Consider the following 19,947-nt stretch of genomic DNA (forward strand, 5'->3'; position numbering starts at 1 on the left):
GGCCGCGTGTAACGTGTTTTAACGTACATATGATGCGATGAAGTGGGCCGCATTACAAACGTCCCAGGACAGGACCCCCCGGATAATCTGAAGTGGAGTGAGGCGTGTGAAAGGTTAAAATAAAAAAACAATAAAAAGAGCCAAATAATTAGGGTTTGCTTTGGTGAGAATGGTGGTGAAAAAAAAAAGAATAATGGGCACTGAGGAGCCCCCCGCCGTTCAGTCGTTTCAGCGCACCCGGTGGGTCTCGTCCGCACTCGTTTATTTATTTGCCACGCTCGTGATTGAATTGATCAGATGAAACGTATGAATTATTTATACCTGAAATATTTAACTGGCAGAAATCCTTGAGATTTGCATCTCCTCTTCAAGGGCATCGAGGAAGACGGCGGTGGCATCTTAAGTGACGAGAGGAGAAACAAACGCGTTTCTGGGTGGGCCGGTCCCGACTGCAGCCCCCATTTTTTTTATTTTTATCTGAATCTCAAGTTGCTGACCGCTGGAGCTCTCTGTCTGTGTTTATAGCCAAGGAAGCGCGACTTGAAATCCCACCGCTGCCTCCAAGAGAGACCCCTCCCTGCGAGAGTCCCGTGGCCGACACAGGGGTACAGTTTGGACCTCCCACTTAATCCACAGGGTCTCCTCGAGCAAACATTCCCATCTCCTGCTTGCTCCATTTCCGCTTTGTTTGCAACCCCCATGTTGTGATTCCGACTTAACTACCAACAAGAAGAAGAAAAGGGAGAGGAGAACCGTGAAAACCCCGGCACAGGATAACAACAGGAAGTAGGCTTTAATTATTTTATATTTTGAAGATTTTTGCCTGGCCATTTTGTGTGCTCTTCTAGCTGCCATTATTGTCCACCCAGCTGGTTGCTACCACATGACCTCTATCGGTCTTTAAGATGGTGGCATGGCGTTTTTTCGATGTACAGCACTTTGCGGTGTTTCCTTGTTATTTTTTTTTCTATTCGGTGGCCGATTTTTCTCTTGTTTGTTTGGCTGCTGTTTCTCCTGCTGGAATTCGGAGTCCTTGTCACCTTGAGGATGTCAGATTGCATGACTGCCCATCGCAAGGGTGACTCTCTCTGTGATCGTTTTTCAGCACGGTTCCATTAAATATTGTGACGTCTTCACCGCGAGGATGTCAGACTACACAACTCTCTGATCGTTTTTCAGCGGGGGTTTTGCACTTCCTGCGCCTGATCTCGCCATCTTGGGGGACGTCAGACCACTCCACTGTTGAGGGTTGACAAGTCACATGACTCGGTGGTTCCACGTTTTTTAAAATATCGCAAGTTTGCCGCATGATGTCGTCACCTCGAGGATGTGATTGAATCGCAGAGCATTGCTTGCTGTGGATGTGGCGCTACACTACTAGCAGTCACAGCAGTGCCCTGTCATTGTCCCTTACTCGGCTAGCTGGAGTCACTGGCTAAACAAATCGATGGAGAAGTCGGGTGACGGGTAAACAGGTGGGCTTCAGGCTCTGCAGCATCCCAAACGTTGCGCCTCTACAACCAGAGAAGGTCCTGGCCGTGTCACCCGTGGGCCGCTGCCCACCACAGCACACAATGCGCCACATGTTTATGGCAGACAATTCAGTTTCCTTCCAACAATTATGAGGAAACTGAATCTCAGGAAATGTTCGTTTTCTCGTCCATTAGAGCAAAACAATGAGAAGCTCAGCGACATCCCCCTTCAAAGGGGTTCCAGTGAATCCGCGTCACCCCCCGTGGCTCCTTTATGGACTGACTGACGGCCACCTGATGCCACTTGTCACCCACCTCCCCGCCAGCACGCGAGCGGAAAACGACATCCGCGTCTGAGAGGTGGGCCGGGTGGGCTGGCGTTACGTCGAGGGGTCCTTTAAGTAGCGGGCTGTGGTTGTTATAGGTGGGAAAGAGTTTGACATGAAATATGAAGAGTGTGAAGTCTGAAATTCAAACAGTGAGTGAATGTTCTGTCGTTGAAGTCGGGGGGCTTCAGGGTATTGGGAGTGAGGAGGACGTCGGAGTGGCTGGCGGGGTGGCGTAGTCATTTATGGCTCTGGACTTCAAAACCCTGAGGTTGTCAGGTCCATGACACGGTGAGACCCTGAGCGGGAAATGAAAATGAACGCAACGGAGCAGCCGGCGAGCCCTGACATGTGACGGCCTTGCAGTGCTTTTATATAGCGCCTTTCCAAAACTTCTTCAAAACGTGAACTGCCCTCCAATTCCTTCTGCTTCCGTAAACGTTGATGTCAATGGCAAGTTGCTCACTTGTTAAACAAAAAGCTTGGGACATAATGAGTTAATACGCTGTAGCTGGAGCAACAATGGGTTCAATTGTGTTTTTATATAGCGCCTTTCCGTAACGTGGGCTACCCCAAGGCTGCTTTCATGTTGGCTTAACTTGGGTAGCAATGGGTTAAATGATTTGCATGTCGGTGCTGGGGACAGAGTTGGGTGACCCGGTGCTTTAATATGGCGCCTTTCCACTCAGGGTCGTGCTGTGACTAATGGGGACAGAACTGGTGACTGTGTGATGCTATATGGCGCCTTTCCATAAGGTACACATTCTAAAGGCTAAATTCATATTTTGGGTAGAAATGGGCTGAATGACTCATTCTTGGTCACAAAAGTGAGTCTGTGTCGGTGACAGAGCAGGTGACAGTGTGCTTTTATATAGCGCCTTTCCACAATGTGTACTTTTTGCTTTCATATTGGCATAGCTTGAGTAGCGGTGGGTTCAAAGATTCATGGGACACAAAGCACGTCTGGGCTGGATGTGACAGAGTTGGTGAGTTATTTTATAGCGCCTTTCCATAATGAATACATTGCTGCCGTTGAGCATTATGTGGTGCAGTGACATACTTGTGATCACACCGTGACTCCTGGGGACAGCGAATGATCTTATGCGTTTATAGCGCCTTTCCACAGTGCATGCCATCCTGCGGTCCTCTTTTTGTTCTTTTGAGGTTCACTTGTGGTCTCCCACTGAGTTACTGGGGACGGAGTTCTCTGACTTGGGCAGTTATATAGTGCCTTCCCATAGTGAATGCTTCCATATTCTTAGAGCTTGGCATATTTGTGACATGCCCAGAGTCCATCAATGTGCCACTGGTAGGTACAGAGGGCACAGCTTTGTGCTTTTATATAGCGCCTTTCCATTACGAATAGCACCCCGTGGTTCTTGTGTGTTTTTCCAGTTGGTGGATCAGCAGGTGCCCCCCTGCTTGTATTGGTGGTGGGCATTGTGTTTCTTTATAGCACTTTTCCACACCACATGGCGCTATATGAAGTTAATGGCAGAGGGCACCAAATCTGCTTTGTGGCCACTAGGGGTCGCTCTTCCCGCTGCTCTTTATCCATCCATCCATCCGTTTTTGTAACCTGCTCATCCAGTTCTGGGTTGCAGTGTGTGGGAACCAAACCAAGACGGGATGCCAGTCTGCCCCCTCAGATTCCATGCCACCCGTCCGATCGCTTCACCCCCAGAAAACACCAGTGGAGGGCAGAGCCAATCTTATGCCTGCAGGGGGTGCCATTCTGCCCCAAGTTGTAGAGCAAAGAAGGGGGGTGAGAGGCTGGGGGTGAAATTGTGCCAGTGGTCCCCATTTGGGGTATTAGGGGGCGACGATACAAAATGAAATTGAGTCTGTGTGTGATAGTCTATGTGGAGTCCCACCAGGGGACTGGCCACATGGAGTCCGCAGAGAGGTATTTTTGAGTGCCCGCGCCACCACACAGACTGTACCCAAGCACCTCCAGTGGAGGGCACATTGGTGGCACTTTTACGAATGGAATTTGTAGGCACTATTTGTAGGAACTGATATATAAGTCAGTCGGCTAAACCTTGTGGTGTATATAGCGCCTTCCATTTCGCACTTGTCTCTGCTTTGCAAGGAGGGGGTTGACTCGACAGTATATGACAAACGGACAGTCTCAGGGGTCAGCCCAAGACCCCGGCATCTCCGCTTCCTCTTCTCTGTTTAAGCCGGTGGGCATTTTGCGGAGGGCTCGTGTAAATCCCACCTCTCAGCCCGTCGCGTCTCGGAGCTTCCATAATTAACGCTGGGATCAGCAGCCCTGCAATTGCTGTTATTACCCTGCTTGACAACAGCAAAATAATCATTAGGCGCATTGCAGGGGTTCAAGTGGAGCCGCGCGAGAGGAGAGGAGAGGAGGAGGCGGGGGCGCGCGGGCGGGCGGACGAGCGCGCGCGGGGGATCACGTGGCCGCGCCTTCGTTAGCAGCCGTCCTAATTGAACGGAGCGCGCCGCGCGCACCAAGTGGCCTCCTCTGCACTTTTATTTGTTAAAAGTATTTGTTTGCAAGATAAATGGCCGTTCTCTTGAAGAAGATGACAGCCCGGGCGCAGAAGATATTGAATTGATTCTGAAATGTTGCAGAACTGACTGCTTGATATATACGGCAAGACATGAATCATAAAAATTCTATTAAAAACCTCTTGAATGGCTGACACCGGAATATTATTTGTGATGATTAATTTGACTCAGTCATTATGAGCCGAGCCGAGTCAGATTGCTTCTGACAAAATTGCTTTTCATTCCCCGTTGGATTCTCCGGCGGCGTGCGTTTGGAGAGCAGAAAACCAAACGACTCGGCGCACAAGAAATGGAGGGGCGCCGCCTCGGACCCGCGCGTCGGACTTAGCAAGGGGAAGGGCACCGTCAAGATCCAAATCACCCAAAAACTAATTAAGGAGGTGAGGTGAGAGAGCATATTATTCTCTTTCTGTATTGCACTTTTCAGGTCTTTCTAGCTGTCTAGGAAAGGCGCTATATCTGTACACGTCATCTGCGCGTCATATCATGCTAATTAACTGCTAGCTTGAGCTATGAACTGCATAGCGCCTTTAGTATCCACCTGTGACGTAGTGCCTTTCATCAGTCATATATCCGTTATACAGCGCCCTTCTTCTACCTGTCATGTCTATATTATTATTATTTATTATTATAGTGCCATCTGTCGATTTACGTACCTATTATATCTGGCGTTCATATCGTGCTCTTTCGTATCGGCTATCTTGTACTTGTTTATATGTCTGTCTTAGATAGATAGGCTTAAAACTTACTATGAAGATCAATTTTTACAATGATTTATTATATAGTGCCTTTCATCTGTCTCCTTCATAGCTAGGTATCATCTAGTGCTCTTTCATATTTATTCATCTTACTATTATATAGCGCCTTTCATACATGTCTATCTTATATAATGACATAGAATTCTGTTTATCTCAGTTAATATAGCGCCTTTCATTAGCAGTCATACTGTATCATACTGTGCCTTTCATGATCTGCCTATCCACGTGTCACCAGTTCTTATGGTCCTTATTGTCACCGAGCTCAGTGAAGTCCTCACAGTGCCATTTGAGCCCATCTGTCAGTGTGGTTATTTGGATTGCCTTTGAAGCTGATCTGTAACTGATCATATATAGTGCCTTTCATGTCTATCTAACTTGTAGTGTCTTTTAAGCCCATCTATCTATCTATCACTGTATATAGTGCCTTTCATTTCTATCATATAGATGGATAGATAATTTATCTATCTTGTAGTCCCTTTTATTATTTAGATTAGAAATAAAGAACAAAAAAATATAAAAGACTAAAAACCTTTCTTTTTAATATATATTAGTGTTTTCTATTAGTAAGTCAAATATTTATATCATTACATACAGTATGTTGTATGATGTCTTTCATAGCTGTATAGTTTCTTTTGTAGCTGTGTATATTGAACCATTAATTTTGTATCTGCTCTTCATTTAATAATTTTCATATCTCTCACTGTGTGTGTGTATACACATACATGTATATCTATTAGAGGCACTATCTGTCTATCACTATTTGTATTATATAGTGCCTTTCATATCTATCTATCTATCTTGTGACTTTTATCACTATTTATATTTACTCCGTCTATTAAATCGTCTCTTTTGTGTATATCTAACTTATATAGCGCCTTTTAAGCCAGCGGGGTCCTCCTCGCTGACCAGCGCTCAGCTTAGCGCCTGCTTGCTTTTCTTCATCCTCCGAGCCTGACAGGACCTGCAGGGTTGGGGGCCTTTTACTCCGGTGGCGTCTTGTAAAGAGTTTATAGCGCCCCTACTCTACTGTACCCCGCATGAGCACATGTGTGGCGATCATCCGTAATCCTTCAGGGTCGGGTACTTTGCCTGTAGGACTGCGACTCTTTTTTGGCCGGCGTGTGGTGGGCCTGCTGTCGTGGAGTTTTGGTGATGAGCCCACCGCCACTCCAGCGCTCACCCCTGCACTCCCAGACTCCACTGGGCAGCATTTGTGGAAGTTTTTAACTGTTTGTCCTTTTTAATGTCCATTTCAGAATTACTCCGGCCAAGGAGGAGGAGGAGGCGGCGGCGGCGGAGGAGGTGGTGGCGGCGGTGGAGACGAAGATTACGATATTCCACCCATAACTCCACCCAACCTTCCAGATCCTTCTCTCCTGCACTTGATGGACCCCGAGTCAGGATACCACTCACTGTGTCACTCGCTGCAGCCCAACACGCTGATCAGCCACTACTCGTACCCGGAGCTGCCGGCCATCATGATGTCCAACATGCTAGGACAGGACGGACATCTGCTCTCGGCCCAGATGCCACCGGTGAGAAATTTTGAATTGAATGCACTCCGCCTCATGCTGACCAGCAGGGGGCACAAGTGGGTAGGAAGGGAATTTGAAGTTGGATACACTTGGTGTCATGCAAACCTGCGGGGGGTGCAAGTGGGCAGACGTAGCAAGAAATGCTGAGGTTGATGCACTGTGTGTGTGTCCTCCAGCCCAGCAGGGTGGCGCAGGAGAGCAGAGGTGTTCTGGATAAGTCAAAGCCTGGTGGGCACAGGGTGGCCGTCATAGCTGTTATATCTCTCTGTTTGTATAGGATATAGTGCCTTTCAAATTAATTTATGTGCATATGTATCTACTATAGAGAGCATTTCATGTCTTTCTGTGTACAAATACTTTTTAAATGTATTATATAGTGCCTTTCACATCGATTATATGGTGTCTTTCAAATCTGTTATATAGTGCCTTTCACAAGCACCTAACTATCTGTCGTATAGAATAGTGCCTGCCTATTTTGTCTGTTATATAATGCCTTTCACACACAGTATAGTGTCATTGACATGTCTATATGCAGCATATTAGATTAAAATGAAAAGCATTAAATGTCTATATAATATAGCTATCTATCTATCTATCTATCTATCTATATACTATAGTGCCTTTTATTTTTATCTGTTATATAGTGCCTTTCCTATTTAACATACACTGCTTTTCATGTCTGTTATATGACTTTTATGTCTCCTATAAAGTGTCTTTGACATCTCTCTCTATATAATGTAATTTGGAAAGGCGCTATATACCATCTGCCTGTCTACAATATGGCACCTTTGAGGTCCATCCAGTATGAGGTGCCTTGCCAGTCTGTATATTCTGTAGTGAGCTTCAGGTCTGCTATTTGGTGTCTTTGACGTCTCTTCCTACATTGGATAGATCTGAAAACTACTATATATAATATGATGTGTCTTATTTTTCTCTTATATAGTGCCTTTCAAATCTATTTTGTATGTTGTGTTTTTGCCGAGTGTTTAGTGGTGTCCCTCTGTGCCTATTATATAGTGCCTTCCATCTCTAAATGTATAATGGGGTGCTTTTTATATCTCTCTGTGGCCCCCTATTATATAGTGCCTTCCATCTCTATTTGTCATATAGTGCCTTTCAGCTACCATGACATAAATCACCAAGTGTGCCAGCTGATGCCAGCGCCGATGCCCCTTTGCCCGGCCCAGTGTGCTTTTTGATGTCCGCTCATCAGTCCACCATCGTGCCCCCAAATGGCGGGGTCATTGGCACTGTTTTTATGTTTTTATTTTGCTCCTGTTTGCTTTTCGGGCACCATGAAAGGCGCTATATAGTCGTGGCCCCTCTGCTGAGCCCCACTGTTATGGCGACCTCTCGGCCATTTCTAGTCACATTTCAGAAATGAACCTGCGGATCAGTGGGGACAAAGTGGGGCTCGGCGTCTGAAAGGAAATCGAGAGACTGCCAAGTGGGGCCCTCGAAGTATGCGGCCCGCCGTTGGCATGGCCCTCTGCCGGGGCCTAAGAGGCCAATAAAAGCTGCACACGACAGACAGAAAGCCGGCTTTTAAACGGCTTTCTCGTCACCTTTGTAATTATTTATTTTCAAATGGCCCTTCAGGGTAATGTTCCATTTTCTTATTTCACACCCCTTCTTCTCATAAATGAAGCGGCGGCCGTGGCGGCGGCGCCATAAATCACGGCAAAAGCAGAGGGCCGTGCGCGAGCCCTGCAGATTTATGTAACGCATTCATGTTTCCCTCTTTCTCATTTTAGTAGCTCGCCGGCAAAGCCAGGCTAATAAAAGCCGCTATTAATATTTCCCGTTGCCTAGCAACCACAGGCCGGGAGTAATAGCTTTCTCTGGAAAAATAGATGACCGATAAGGAAAAATTCAATTCTTTTATTATCTCCAGGGGAAAGGGAGCCCGGTTCCGGCTGCAGGAGGAGATGAAACTGCCGAGCGCTCGCCACAAATTCAACTTCTTTGAGGTTCTATTGTGGCAGAAGGGCGTTGCATTCGTCCCCTCTGATGGTCGGCATGAATGACGGACTAACGGAGGGAGTAATTATTATGAGACGTTACGGCGGTCTGCGCACGGACGCCTCTTCACAGTGTCCCAAGTGGTCAGTTTTTGAGTCCAATCTGTGGGGAACAAATGGGCTTGGGGTGGGTTGCTAAATTGTCAGCCGCCGTCCAGATCCCTTTCTGCCACTTTTATGCAGGTGACAAATGGCTAATTAGCATAAAGGAACAATTACAAATGAGTTGATTTGCATAGAGAATGAGTGGTTGGCTCCACCCCCTGCATAAAAGGAAAGCCCATTTTCAATTATAAATGAGGTCATTTCCATAAAGAATAGCTGACTGGCATGAGAGCTGGCTCCACCCCCAGTCATAGTATTAGCATAAAGGAATGCTCATTTCCAATTACAAATCAGCTAATTTGCATAGAGTGGCTGACTAGCACAAGGGCAGGCTCCTCCCCTGATCATAACATTAGCACAAAGGAACACCCATTTTCAATTATTTGCCTGATCAATGGCTGACTGGCATAAAGGTTGGCTCCACCCCTAAGCACAGCATCAGCAGAAAGGGGCGTGTCCTTACATAACATACCTCAGACCAGCTCAGAGTCCTAATGGGCTGTCGTTGGTGGCAGAGCAGGACCAGCTGCCCACGTGATGGTGTGTGGTGGGCTTCACCGTTGAGCCTAAAGGAGCACATAACATACACACCTGGTATCTTAGGGTCAACACTCCTGTGTGCAAAGTCCAGTGAGAGTCATACCTGTGTGTGCTAATCAACAGGCCACACGTCACCGCTCTCAGTAAGCTTAGTGAGCAGGGAGGGAGCCATGTCAGCTGACGTCCAGGCATTCTAAACAGCACAGTGGCCATACGGAACACTGCCACCTGGTGGCCTAAAGGGCAAATGACACCTGGGATTTCTATTCCACATTACACACCTCAATTGTTCCCTGGCAGCCTGCCTTACACTGAGGATATTAGACATGGTGTAAAATACAAGGACCCTTTGGACCACCTGAAAGCAGGAAACAATAAATGGGGGGGGGGGGGCGTACTGTTATAAATCACTCAGTGGTGAGAAAGCAGGAAGGTGGCTGTCTGCAAGCTTGTTAAATGTTGGGCAGGGCCAGCTGGGTGGGGCTAAATGTTTGAGTGACAGCAGGTTGGAGGTGGGTAGGGGCTAAATGTTTGAGTGACAGCAGGTTGGAGGTGGGTAGGGGCTAAATGTTTGAGTGACAGCAGGTTGGAGGTGGGGTGGGGCTAAATGTTTGAGTGGAAGCCAGCTGGGTGGGGCTAGATGTTGGAGTGACAATAGGTTGGGTGGAGCTAGACATTCAAGTGCAATTAGATTGAGCGGGGCTATTTGAGTAGCAGCCAGCTGGGCGGGGCTAGACATTTGAGTGGCAGAAGGTTGGGCGGGGCTAGACATTTGAATAGCAGCCGGCTGGGCGGGATTAGTTTGAGTGGCAGACAGAGAAAATGAGTGTATCCTTTAAATCGTGACAATCGCGGAAGAAGGCAGAGACTTTCAGAGAAAAAGACTGACCAGGAGCTGCACGCCACCATTAGTGACGATGAGGTGGGTGACGTTATAGCGGAAAGTGACAGGGGACTACCAATACTGGCATGTGTCGCCGCTGCTTTACCCTCGACATATACAATCGAGAGAAAGTAAAGTGAAGGTCGGTTCTGTAAGCAGCCACCCTGACGACATGTCATTTAGAATAACGGCAGCAACCTGTGACCAAAATAAAACACGAAAATGAAGCTGAAAGAAACACAACAAAGCCGCCGTCACTCGACTCAGAATGTCTTGTCAGAGGAATTCGCCGCACATCTAACGGCGGCACAACGGTGACAGAAGTCCCCCTTCAGACCCCTAGAGGGCGCCCATTCACACCGCCGGGCTGCCAGCTTCTCACCTTCTTGTTCTTTTGCCAGCATTGCCAGACGGCGCCTCACAGCCTCGTCCTCTCCGCTCGCTGGGCTCGTCTCCAGTCACACAGCCCGTCTGCCACGTATGTTTGCAGCTCCGTCACATCCTGGCACAGAGTCTAACACCCAATAAGGAACAAATGTAAATGTTTATAAATACGGAAGTGTGAAGGAAGAATGACAGCCGACGCCCACCTGGAGTGGCGTCACTTACCTGCCAGAGGCCCAGTGAGTAGCCCGCCGTTTCCAGTATCCATAATAACCCAAGTTTAGGGTCACTGGGTGTTCTGATCCATCACGGGACTCACACACCCACCGCATACTGGGACAGGACACCCCTCATCTGCATAGCTTTGGGTAACCCATGGATGAGAACGGGCCATTCGGCCCAACAAAGCCCACCAGTCCTGCCCTCTTAATTCTTCAAAAATAACATCAAGTCGAGTTTTGATGACCCACAAGAGCACAGGCAGAACATGGAAGGTCCATTAAGACACCGACACCCATTTCTGGATGCCACCCAGGGGTGCCACTGTACACATCACAATACCACCACCACCATCATCATCATCATCACGTCCAAATTGACCTTCTCCCATTTTGTTTAATCCGATACTGGGCCATGGGGGGGCTGCAGCCTGTCTCAGGGTTAGGGTGCACATGGTGCCACTTCACTGCCAGGCTCCCAAAAGGAGTCCATTTAGAGTGGCCAGTTGACCCACACATCCAGTGGGCAAATCAGCCAACAGAGGGGTTTATGGGCCAAAGACCAGCAGGTGAAGACCTCCCTGGCCGTGTCACATTAGACGACTTTGCCCTCATTTGCATTTTCTTAGTCGAGTTGGAGGCAGTTGGCGGCGGCACACACCCGTAAACTCCAGCCGTGTAGTCGGACATCTGCAGCAATTCTGTCATCGGTGCGTGACGGCTGACGACCAATGAGCTTTCTGCCTCCGCTCGTACGTCCCCACCTGCTTAGAGGAGCAAAGCCTGTGGCCTGCAGTGGAGCTGTGAGAAGAGGAGCCACCTAAAGCCACGTGGGTGAGAGCCGCCACAACATCGCTCTTTGTGGAGCGAAGAGGAGGAGGAGGAGGAAGCCTCCTTTTGGCCCAAAGTCTGCTTGCCGCTTCTTTGAAGGATCAACATTGTGAGTCCTCAGCACAGCAATAATTAAAGCTGTCACGGCTGGGAGCCTGCCGGGATAATGTTCCATTATTAGAGTCATTTGTTTCAATTAAACGCTCTGTGATTTTACAACAGCAACTGTGAACCTGTGTGAGTAAAGCGATTACTCTCAACAACGGGCCTGCCGCTCAAGAAGAAGAAGCTGCACATCCAGGGGGCGGAGCAAAACAACGGGGAAAAAAAAAATCACATGACGAGACGGGCAGATGAGCGCGACTGTCAGGGGAGCCTAGGAATAGAAATGGCGGGCGCTGTTGGTCCTGTAGTGTTATATAGTGCCAGTCTTATCTACATATCATACAGTGCCTTTCAAAGCTAGACATTTATAATATTAATATAGTGCCTTGACTAACTAGCTATCTAATATATGTCTTATCTATCTATTATATAGTGTCTTTTAAACTTCTATTTTTATTAAATAGTATATTTCATATCTGTTTATTATATTGTGCTTTTCCTGTCTTTCATATAGCGCCTTATCTACCTATTATATAGTGCCTTATAATCTACCTATATATTATATAATGCTTTACACAACTCTGTCTATCATTTATGCTTTCAGCATCTATCTATTAATCAATTAATTATTTAGTGCATCAGGCAACGATCTATAATATATTGACTTGCATATACGTTTATTACAGAGTGTTTCAATGATCTGTCATACACTATAAAGAATAACAGATCATCAGTCTTTAGGCTCGCTAGTGTCGTGTACATCTCTATATAATGCCATATCTATCTATCTATCTATCTATCTATCTATCTATCTATCTATCTATCTATCTATCTATCTATCTATCTATCTATTATATAGTGCCTTTCATATCTATCTATCTATCTATCTATCTATCTATCTATCTATCTATCTATCTATCTATCTATCTATCTCACTCTCTCTCTCTTTCATGTCTGTATCTCTTATATAGTGTCTTACACATCAACCTGCCTCTCTCATATAGTGCCTTTCATATCCACTGACACTCCAACACAAGTGCAGAAGTGCTGTATTTTGATGCCGTGCGCCCCCTACAGGACTGAAGGTGTATCGGTGCCCATTTTTCATGATTTCTCCCAAGCCTAACTGAGCACTTCAGGGCCGCCCTGATGCCCAGAGTGCAGGTTTTCTCTCTTGATGGCCGTCTGCCGGATTTTGTCGTATTGTTAACTCATTCCGTCGACAGCACCGGACATGTTCTGGTTGTTTTTGTTGACTCGGCTCTTTGGCTGGCTACATGCCACGTCACATCATTTACTAACCTGCTTAACCCCCACCAGGGTCGCGGGTGGCCGGCTCTTTGTTTCGTAAGTAATGACGAACGCCAGCAATGAGGGTTTTGACCACAACTGAAGACGCGCAGGGCGGTGGCAGCTACAGGGTTAACCGGAGTTTCTCTTCTCCCGCTACAATGAAGCGAGTTGCCTGGATATGGGCCTGTGACACAATGGAGTCATTAGCATATTATCCCTATGGCAACCAGCAGCCTTTCTGACGGCTTTCATAATGTTTATACAAGAGTCCCCGTGCAGGGTGAGACGAGCCAGAGTGACACTGACATGGAAATGAGGCGCAAAAGTGAGGCCAGCGGTCGGTGCAGACAGCCAGAGCTTAGGGTGAGGCCGGGGGGCTGGGGACCACCACTCTGGGACACAGGGTTGGGGGAAGTGCCAGTGCACTCTTGTAGTAACTCGAGCTTGTCTCTGGGTGGCAGTCTCTGATTTATGGCCCTCCTGCGTTCGAGACCACCCCCCTGCACCCCCCCCCCAGCTGTTTCTATGGAAACAATGCATCACTACTGATGACAGGCCATTCGCATTTGATGAGCTGCATTTTCAAAGACTCATTAAATGAGCAGGATGAAATGTAATCACATACTGGGGCCGACTGATTATACGAGGGTCGTTGTGTAAGGCGCTATATAATATCGACTGGCTGGATTTTACTGCTCCCTCTCTCTGTATAAAGTGAGGTACTCTGGGATTTCTTACCTTCCATGTGGACTTTGTATGTTCTCCCAGTGTTCTTATGGGTTTTCTTGGGCTTTAGTCAGTGGGAGGAGTAGGCCTGGGTGGGCTTCAGCACTTCAGGACCCTGTAATGGAAAAAGTCAGATCAGAAAAAAAGGAATGGATGGAAGACCTGCAAGACCTGTGCCCAAACTTACTTTAAGTCGTTGTATTGTCACAGTGCACAGTGTGACGAGGTCCTTGTTTGTGGCCTCCAAGGTGTCCCAATACCCCCAAGGCTCCATGATGAACGAGTTAGCGATGAAAACGACCTCAAGAAATGGCTAAGGGGTCCGAATACATGGCGCTATATAAACAAATTAATGTCGGGTTAGAAATCCGTGGGGATTTGAAGATGCGACTGTCAGGATTTATCTGCCGCCTTCAGTCTTTGCAGTTTTGGGGGATGTTGGGGAAGAAGAGGAAGACCACCCTTTATATGGCTATAAAATGAAGGAGGGGGGGGGGGGGGGGGTCAAGGAGATGAAGCTGGAAATGGAGAGAAGGAATCCAAGGACTGTGTGGAGCCACTGAGAGGTAGGAGCCATCCTCAGGCTGCCCTGTCCAGTTCAGGATCATGATGCCAGTCCTCACAGCACAGGGCACAAGGCAGGCAACCGCCATGGATAGGGTGCCCCCCTTACGCACACCCACTTGTGCGCATTCAGTCTTGTACCAGTCAACTTAACCTGAGGGTCTCAGGGCTTGGGGGGGACTGAGTGGCGCCGAGTTCACACCACAGCTTACTAGTAAGGTGCCAAACCACACCCCTGAGGAGTCTCCGCCCCCTGGGACGGCCCACAGCTTTTAAATTTTGCATACAAAGTCCGCCTCTGGCCCGATTCATAACATGGATTGGTCTGTTGATGTTTGTGGGGCAGGAGCCTCATTTTGCATATTTAACAGGGCATCATGCCGCTCCTCCTCCAGACCAACTGGCAGTGCCAGCCCTGAATTAACACCCCCCACCCCCTTTTCTATTTACAGTCATGTGTCATCTTATGGCACCATTTGGAACTGGCCATTTGGCCACGTTGGTCACAAAGTGTACTGGTCATGGCAGCTGATGCTCGGGGGGGGGTCTGGTGTGGGGTCAACGGCAGGGTCACCAGGGTACAAAAAAACTATCAGCCCAAGGACAGCTCGAAAATAGAAAATAGCCCAATACAGACATGCCAAGAAGTGTGTGTGGGGGGGGGTGTGTGGCCCCCTCTTAAAGATATGAGAACGATAGATTAGGTAAATACCATCAAAGAACAATGGAGGGGGTCCCGTCAGAGATTTGTGAGTGATAGAGTGGGGTGTATACGGTACCACCAGAGAGCAGAATGGGTGAATGGTGTGCATAACAGGGAGGTGGAGGAGGATTGAAAAAGAGCCCAAAATACTGGGGTCCAGGAGCCCCCGAACCAGAAGTGATGTTGATCACCAGATCTACAGGAGGAAGGAGCAGAGAAGAATTATTAAGCAGCGCCATCCTGTGGTCTGGAGTGGAATTACAAGTCGAGAAGAACTGAATTTGTGTCTCAGGCACACGTGTGTGACACACTCACTCTCTCACTCTCTCTATTTTATATATATATATATATATATATATAGTGGTTGGGTGCAGGAATGACAGGCCTCAGAAAATAAAAGTTTGGATGCCAGCTGGCTCGTCCTTTTTAATTTTAGGCGTGTAGGCGACTCCCCTTCGGACTTTTAGCCAAACAAGAAGCTTTAGCCGCAGGTTCAGAGTCTGTTTGTTCAGCAGGTCACTTTGGTCACAATAGACTCCTCCTTCTGGGCACCTGGGGTTCTTATAGGTGTAGAACTGGAAGGGGCGGGGCTAAGTGTGCTGCACTGAACTCTGGGCCGATACATAAGCAGTCCCTGTGAGCCCCCCTCCTGTCAAACAAACTTTTCATTCCCGGCTTTGAGGACCAGTGGGCCCGGGCTAATCATCACCCCTTCTCCCTACCACCACTATGACGCCCATGGCTCTTACTGGGTGCTTTTCTCGGTGTTGCTGGGAGAGAAGAAGAGAATGTTAGCAACAGCGCCCCCCCTCTTCCTGGTGAGGTTATTACATACCTGAATTGAGCCTGTGAGAAGAACCTCCCATACACGGGTGTGACCATATTTATTTATATATATATATTGTGGCAGACCTGGCCGAGGTGCCCCTTCACCACTCGATATTCAGCCCTGGGGGGTGCAGTACCTCCCCCTGGACGCTAGAGTTGGTGACCCCTGTGTGAAAACACCGCTTGTTTTAATGTTTTCCGTGTTCTTTATGGTCACACCGTTGCTCCGAGTGTTTTACTGGGATTTTTGAGGGGTGCTACGGTATATAAAGAGACTGGAAATGATTTGAACTTGATCCGTGGTGAGGCCCTTTGTGAAAGGCGCTATATGAAGTCAGACTGATCTCATGCTTTTAAACTGGGCTTACGGTGGTGCAGTTTTTGAAAGGCGCTAAATAAAATCAGGCTGGTTTATGTTTGGTAAGGCGACTTCTTGTGGTGCCATTTGTGAAAGGCGCTATATTGTAATTTTACAATTGTAAAGTCAGACGGGTTTAAGGTGATTTGTGCTAGATAAGATTTTGAAGGGCGCTATATAAATAAAACAGAACTCGTGTCATAGTTTTAATGTGATTTCTGACCGTGCAGTTTCTGAAGGGCGCTGCTAGGGTATACAGTATAACAGCGGCCTGCTCGGACGGTGGTTTGTGGTGGTCCGGTTTTCAAAGGGCGCTCTATACAAGCAGACTGGGGTAATCTTTTTAAACGGAGTTTGTGAAAGGCACAATATATAAACTCCTACTGGCCCAGAGAGGGTGAACTCATTCGAGGTGGGTGTCCACCTCTAATGACATAATAGGAGGGTCTTTACACAGCTGCTGCCCGCCCGCCCGCCTGCCTGCCCACTATGGCGTTGCAGTCGGCACTATGATCAGCTGATGCTGGCCCATCACTTTCGTTTTCGATCTCCAGATTGGAGTGCGTTAAGTCAGAGTCCGACTCGGCAATGATATGCAGACGTTGTCCACGCCGTATTTTGCTTTGCGCGTTCGCTCGACTCTCTCGCCAGGTCCGCCTTTAGCGCCAGCGGCTGGCAGCTTCTGTACTGCGCGTTCCTGCTGGCTGACGAAAAAATATTCTGCTCTCAAAGAGTTAAAGTGATTTGGGAGGGCGCTATATAAAGCGGGACTCGTGTCCAATTTGTAATGCGATTTATGGCTGTGCGGTTTTGGAAGGGCGCTATATAAAGCCGACGGGTCTACTGTATTTATTTTGCGATTTGTGGTCGTGCTGTTTGTGAAAGGAGCTATAAATAAATGAATAAATATAAAAGGCGGCCCGTTGCGATGGTTTCCATCGTATTTGTGGAAGGCGCTATATAACATCAGACCGGTTTAAGGTGATTTGTGGCAGATAATGGGCGCTATATACAATGACAGTGACGTGACTTGTGAAAGGTGCCCTGCTGGTCAGCTGCCTTTAAAGTGCCCTCTGGTAGTGCAGTTCTTTATAAGGTGAGACCAGTCTGCCATGTGGCATTGCCGCTTGTGAAGTGCAGCCTGGCCCACTCTCCCCCTCTACTGTTGGGCACTCTCTGCTGTCCTCCTGGCGCTGGTGTCACTACGGCAAATTGGGCACACGACCAACTGGGTGGGAGTTTAGTTGGCATGAAGGCTGGCAGCCACAAGGGCAGAATGACTGCCTTTGGAATCCATCGCTGGCCCAACTGCCCCCCATGCAGCCCCCCCCCCAGGAGAAGTCACAGGATTCACACACACACGCACACACACACACACACCTTCTAACTTCTACTGTAACACTGAAAGCGTTCATCTTGTTTTGTCGCCCAGATGCAGGAGATGGCCCACCCAGACGGCTCCCGTTTCGACCCGAGTCAGCAGCTCCCTCTGATTGGCAGGTCTCGGGGGATTCTGTCGCACCACATGGCCGCTATGAGCCAATCCCAGCTGAACTCTCAGGTCGGCCTCCGCAGCGCTGCTGCCCAGGGTTCCCCCTCACCTCCAGGAAGTAAGTCGGCTACGCCGTCTCCCTCCAGCTCTGCCCAGGAAGAGGAGGCCGACTGCCACCCCAAGGTACCGGTAAGCCGTCACGGAGCGGCCGGCGGACTGTGTGTGTGTGCGTGTGTGCGCCTCCCGGCAGTTCTCTGCCCTCCAACACTCGAGCAGCAGTGCCCAGGACAGGCAGGCAGAATGTGCGCCTGGTATGTGGCGGGCTTGGCGCGGAGTGTGGAGCCACCCAAGGGCGCTGTTAGTGTAGGGACGCCATCACAGGGCGTTAAAATACAAAAAGGCACTTTATATCAAAATGTAGGGCATGCGGTGGTGCACCCTGTGGAAGGCGCTATATAAAGGGGGCCCAGTGCGATGGTTTTAGTGGGGTTTGCAGTTGTATACTTGGTGAACGGTGCTGCATCAGATCAGACTGGCCTAGTGATTTTAGTGTGACTTACGACTGTGCAGTTGGTGAAAGGCGCGATATAATAATAATAATTCATTACATTTATATAAATATGACATGAGGCAAGGGTGACGACGGTTCAATGCGCTTTGCAGTTGGTGCACAGCGTGAAAGGCACTAAATCAGATCAGAACGTTTTCAGTGTTGTGCACCTTGTGGAAGGCGCCATATAAAATGGTTTTAGTGGGATGTATGACTGCAGTTTGGGAATGGCACTATATTAAATCAGATGAGCGTACTGGTTTTGATGGGATTTGGAATTCTGTAAGCTTATATAAAATGGGACTTGTCTTAATGGAGTTTAGTGGTGATTTACGACGGTTGTGCAGTTGGTAAAAGGCGCTATATATAAAAAGAGGCTGGCTTAACACTTTTGTGATTGCATAAGTCTGTGAAAGGTGCTATATACAGTCTGGCTGGTCTAATGGTTTGAGTGGGATTAACACTTGTCTAGTCTCTGAAGAGTGTAGTTTGGGAAAGGCGCTATATGAACCAGACTGGTCCAGTGCTTTTAAAGGGACTTGTGGCAGTTCAGTTTGGGAAAGGCGCTATATGCAAATTGGACTGGTCCAGTGCTTTTAAAGTGAACAACAGAAGTGTCGTTTGTGAAATTGAATGTTTTCTGTGTGATTGGGCTGTGTGTGAAAGGCGCTATAAAGTCAGACTGGGTTAGTAGTGCAGTTTGTGAAGGGTGCTGGTCTAACAGTTTTAAGTGGGATTAGTGGTTATGGGGTGTGTGAAAGGCGCTATATAAAGTCAGACTGCTTTAATAGTTGAGTATAGTTGTACTGTCTTTGAAGCTCTTCAGTGTAATCCGCTTCAAGTGATTGGTGGCAGTGCAGTTTGTGAAGGGCGCTATATAAAATCAGACTGGTCTAACAGTCTGCAGAAGGCGCTATATAAAGTAAGAATGGTCTGAGGTTTTTAATGGGACTAACGTTAGTGCAGTTTTTGAAAGGTGCTATAGAACATCAGGCTGGTGCAGTGGTTGTAATGGGATTTGCAGCTGCACAGTTCGCTATATAAAATGACACTGGTTTTCGTGCTTTTAATGGGATTTATAATTTTGTTTAAGTGGTGCTGTGAAAGATGCTGTTAGGTCTGATGCCCTGAATGAATCTGTGCAGGTTGTGAAAGGCACTATATAAAATCAGGCTGACCTGAAGCCTTCAACGTAATTTAAAATGACTGCACGTAGCATCTTCCACCACTGCAGACAAAGGCCTTTGGACCCTCATGGCCGACCCTGACTGTGAAGTGGAGGTCTCGACACCTTCAGATCTCCATAATGAACCCCGTCATCGGTTAGCGCGGCGCTGATGGAGTCGTCTTCCTGCGCTTGCTGTCACTAAGATTTGGACGAGTCCACTGGCTGGGGGGGACGGTCCTATACTTTCCTCCCTTAAAGACGTTCGACTCCTGTGGCCTTCCCTAAGTAGCTTAAGCCACTCGATGGATTTCTTCTGCCATCTCTTCCCAGCTCTGGTGCATCTAAAACGGAGACGACTTGGGTCCGTTGTTTCGGGACACGAAATCCTGTGCTCGTCTCCAACAGGCTTAGAGAGCTCAATGCATTTCTCTTGTCATCAAGGAACATCTGAGACAAAAAGGAACCTCCTTGGCGTCTAACCCCCAAATTCTATGTAAATACGGTTAAGGCCGCGTCAGACTCGGGGTCACGCGTCACGATCCGCTTCACGGT

General features: G+C 48.0%; 1 protein-coding gene across 4 annotated transcripts in view; it reads left to right on the forward strand.

The window, feature by feature from the left end:
• Nucleotides 1–19,947, forward strand: part of tox2 (TOX high mobility group box family member 2) — a 135,254-nt gene that overhangs the window by 88,331 nt on the left and 26,976 nt on the right. For 2 of the 4 annotated variants that reach the window (XM_051932657.1, XM_051932658.1), the window contains 2 exons: nt 6,348–6,626; nt 17,618–17,866. In XM_051932657.1, coding sequence (XP_051788617.1) covers nt 6,348–6,626; nt 17,618–17,866 — 528 coding nt within the window. The remainder of the gene's footprint in view (nt 1–6,347; nt 6,627–17,617; nt 17,867–19,947) is intronic. The other 2 variants (XM_028812391.2, XM_051932659.1) reach the window with 2 other exon arrangements.

This window comes from Erpetoichthys calabaricus, chromosome 10 (assembly GCF_900747795.2).
Source record: "Erpetoichthys calabaricus chromosome 10, fErpCal1.3, whole genome shotgun sequence".
Lineage (NCBI taxonomy): Eukaryota > Metazoa > Chordata > Cladistia > Polypteriformes > Polypteridae > Erpetoichthys > Erpetoichthys calabaricus.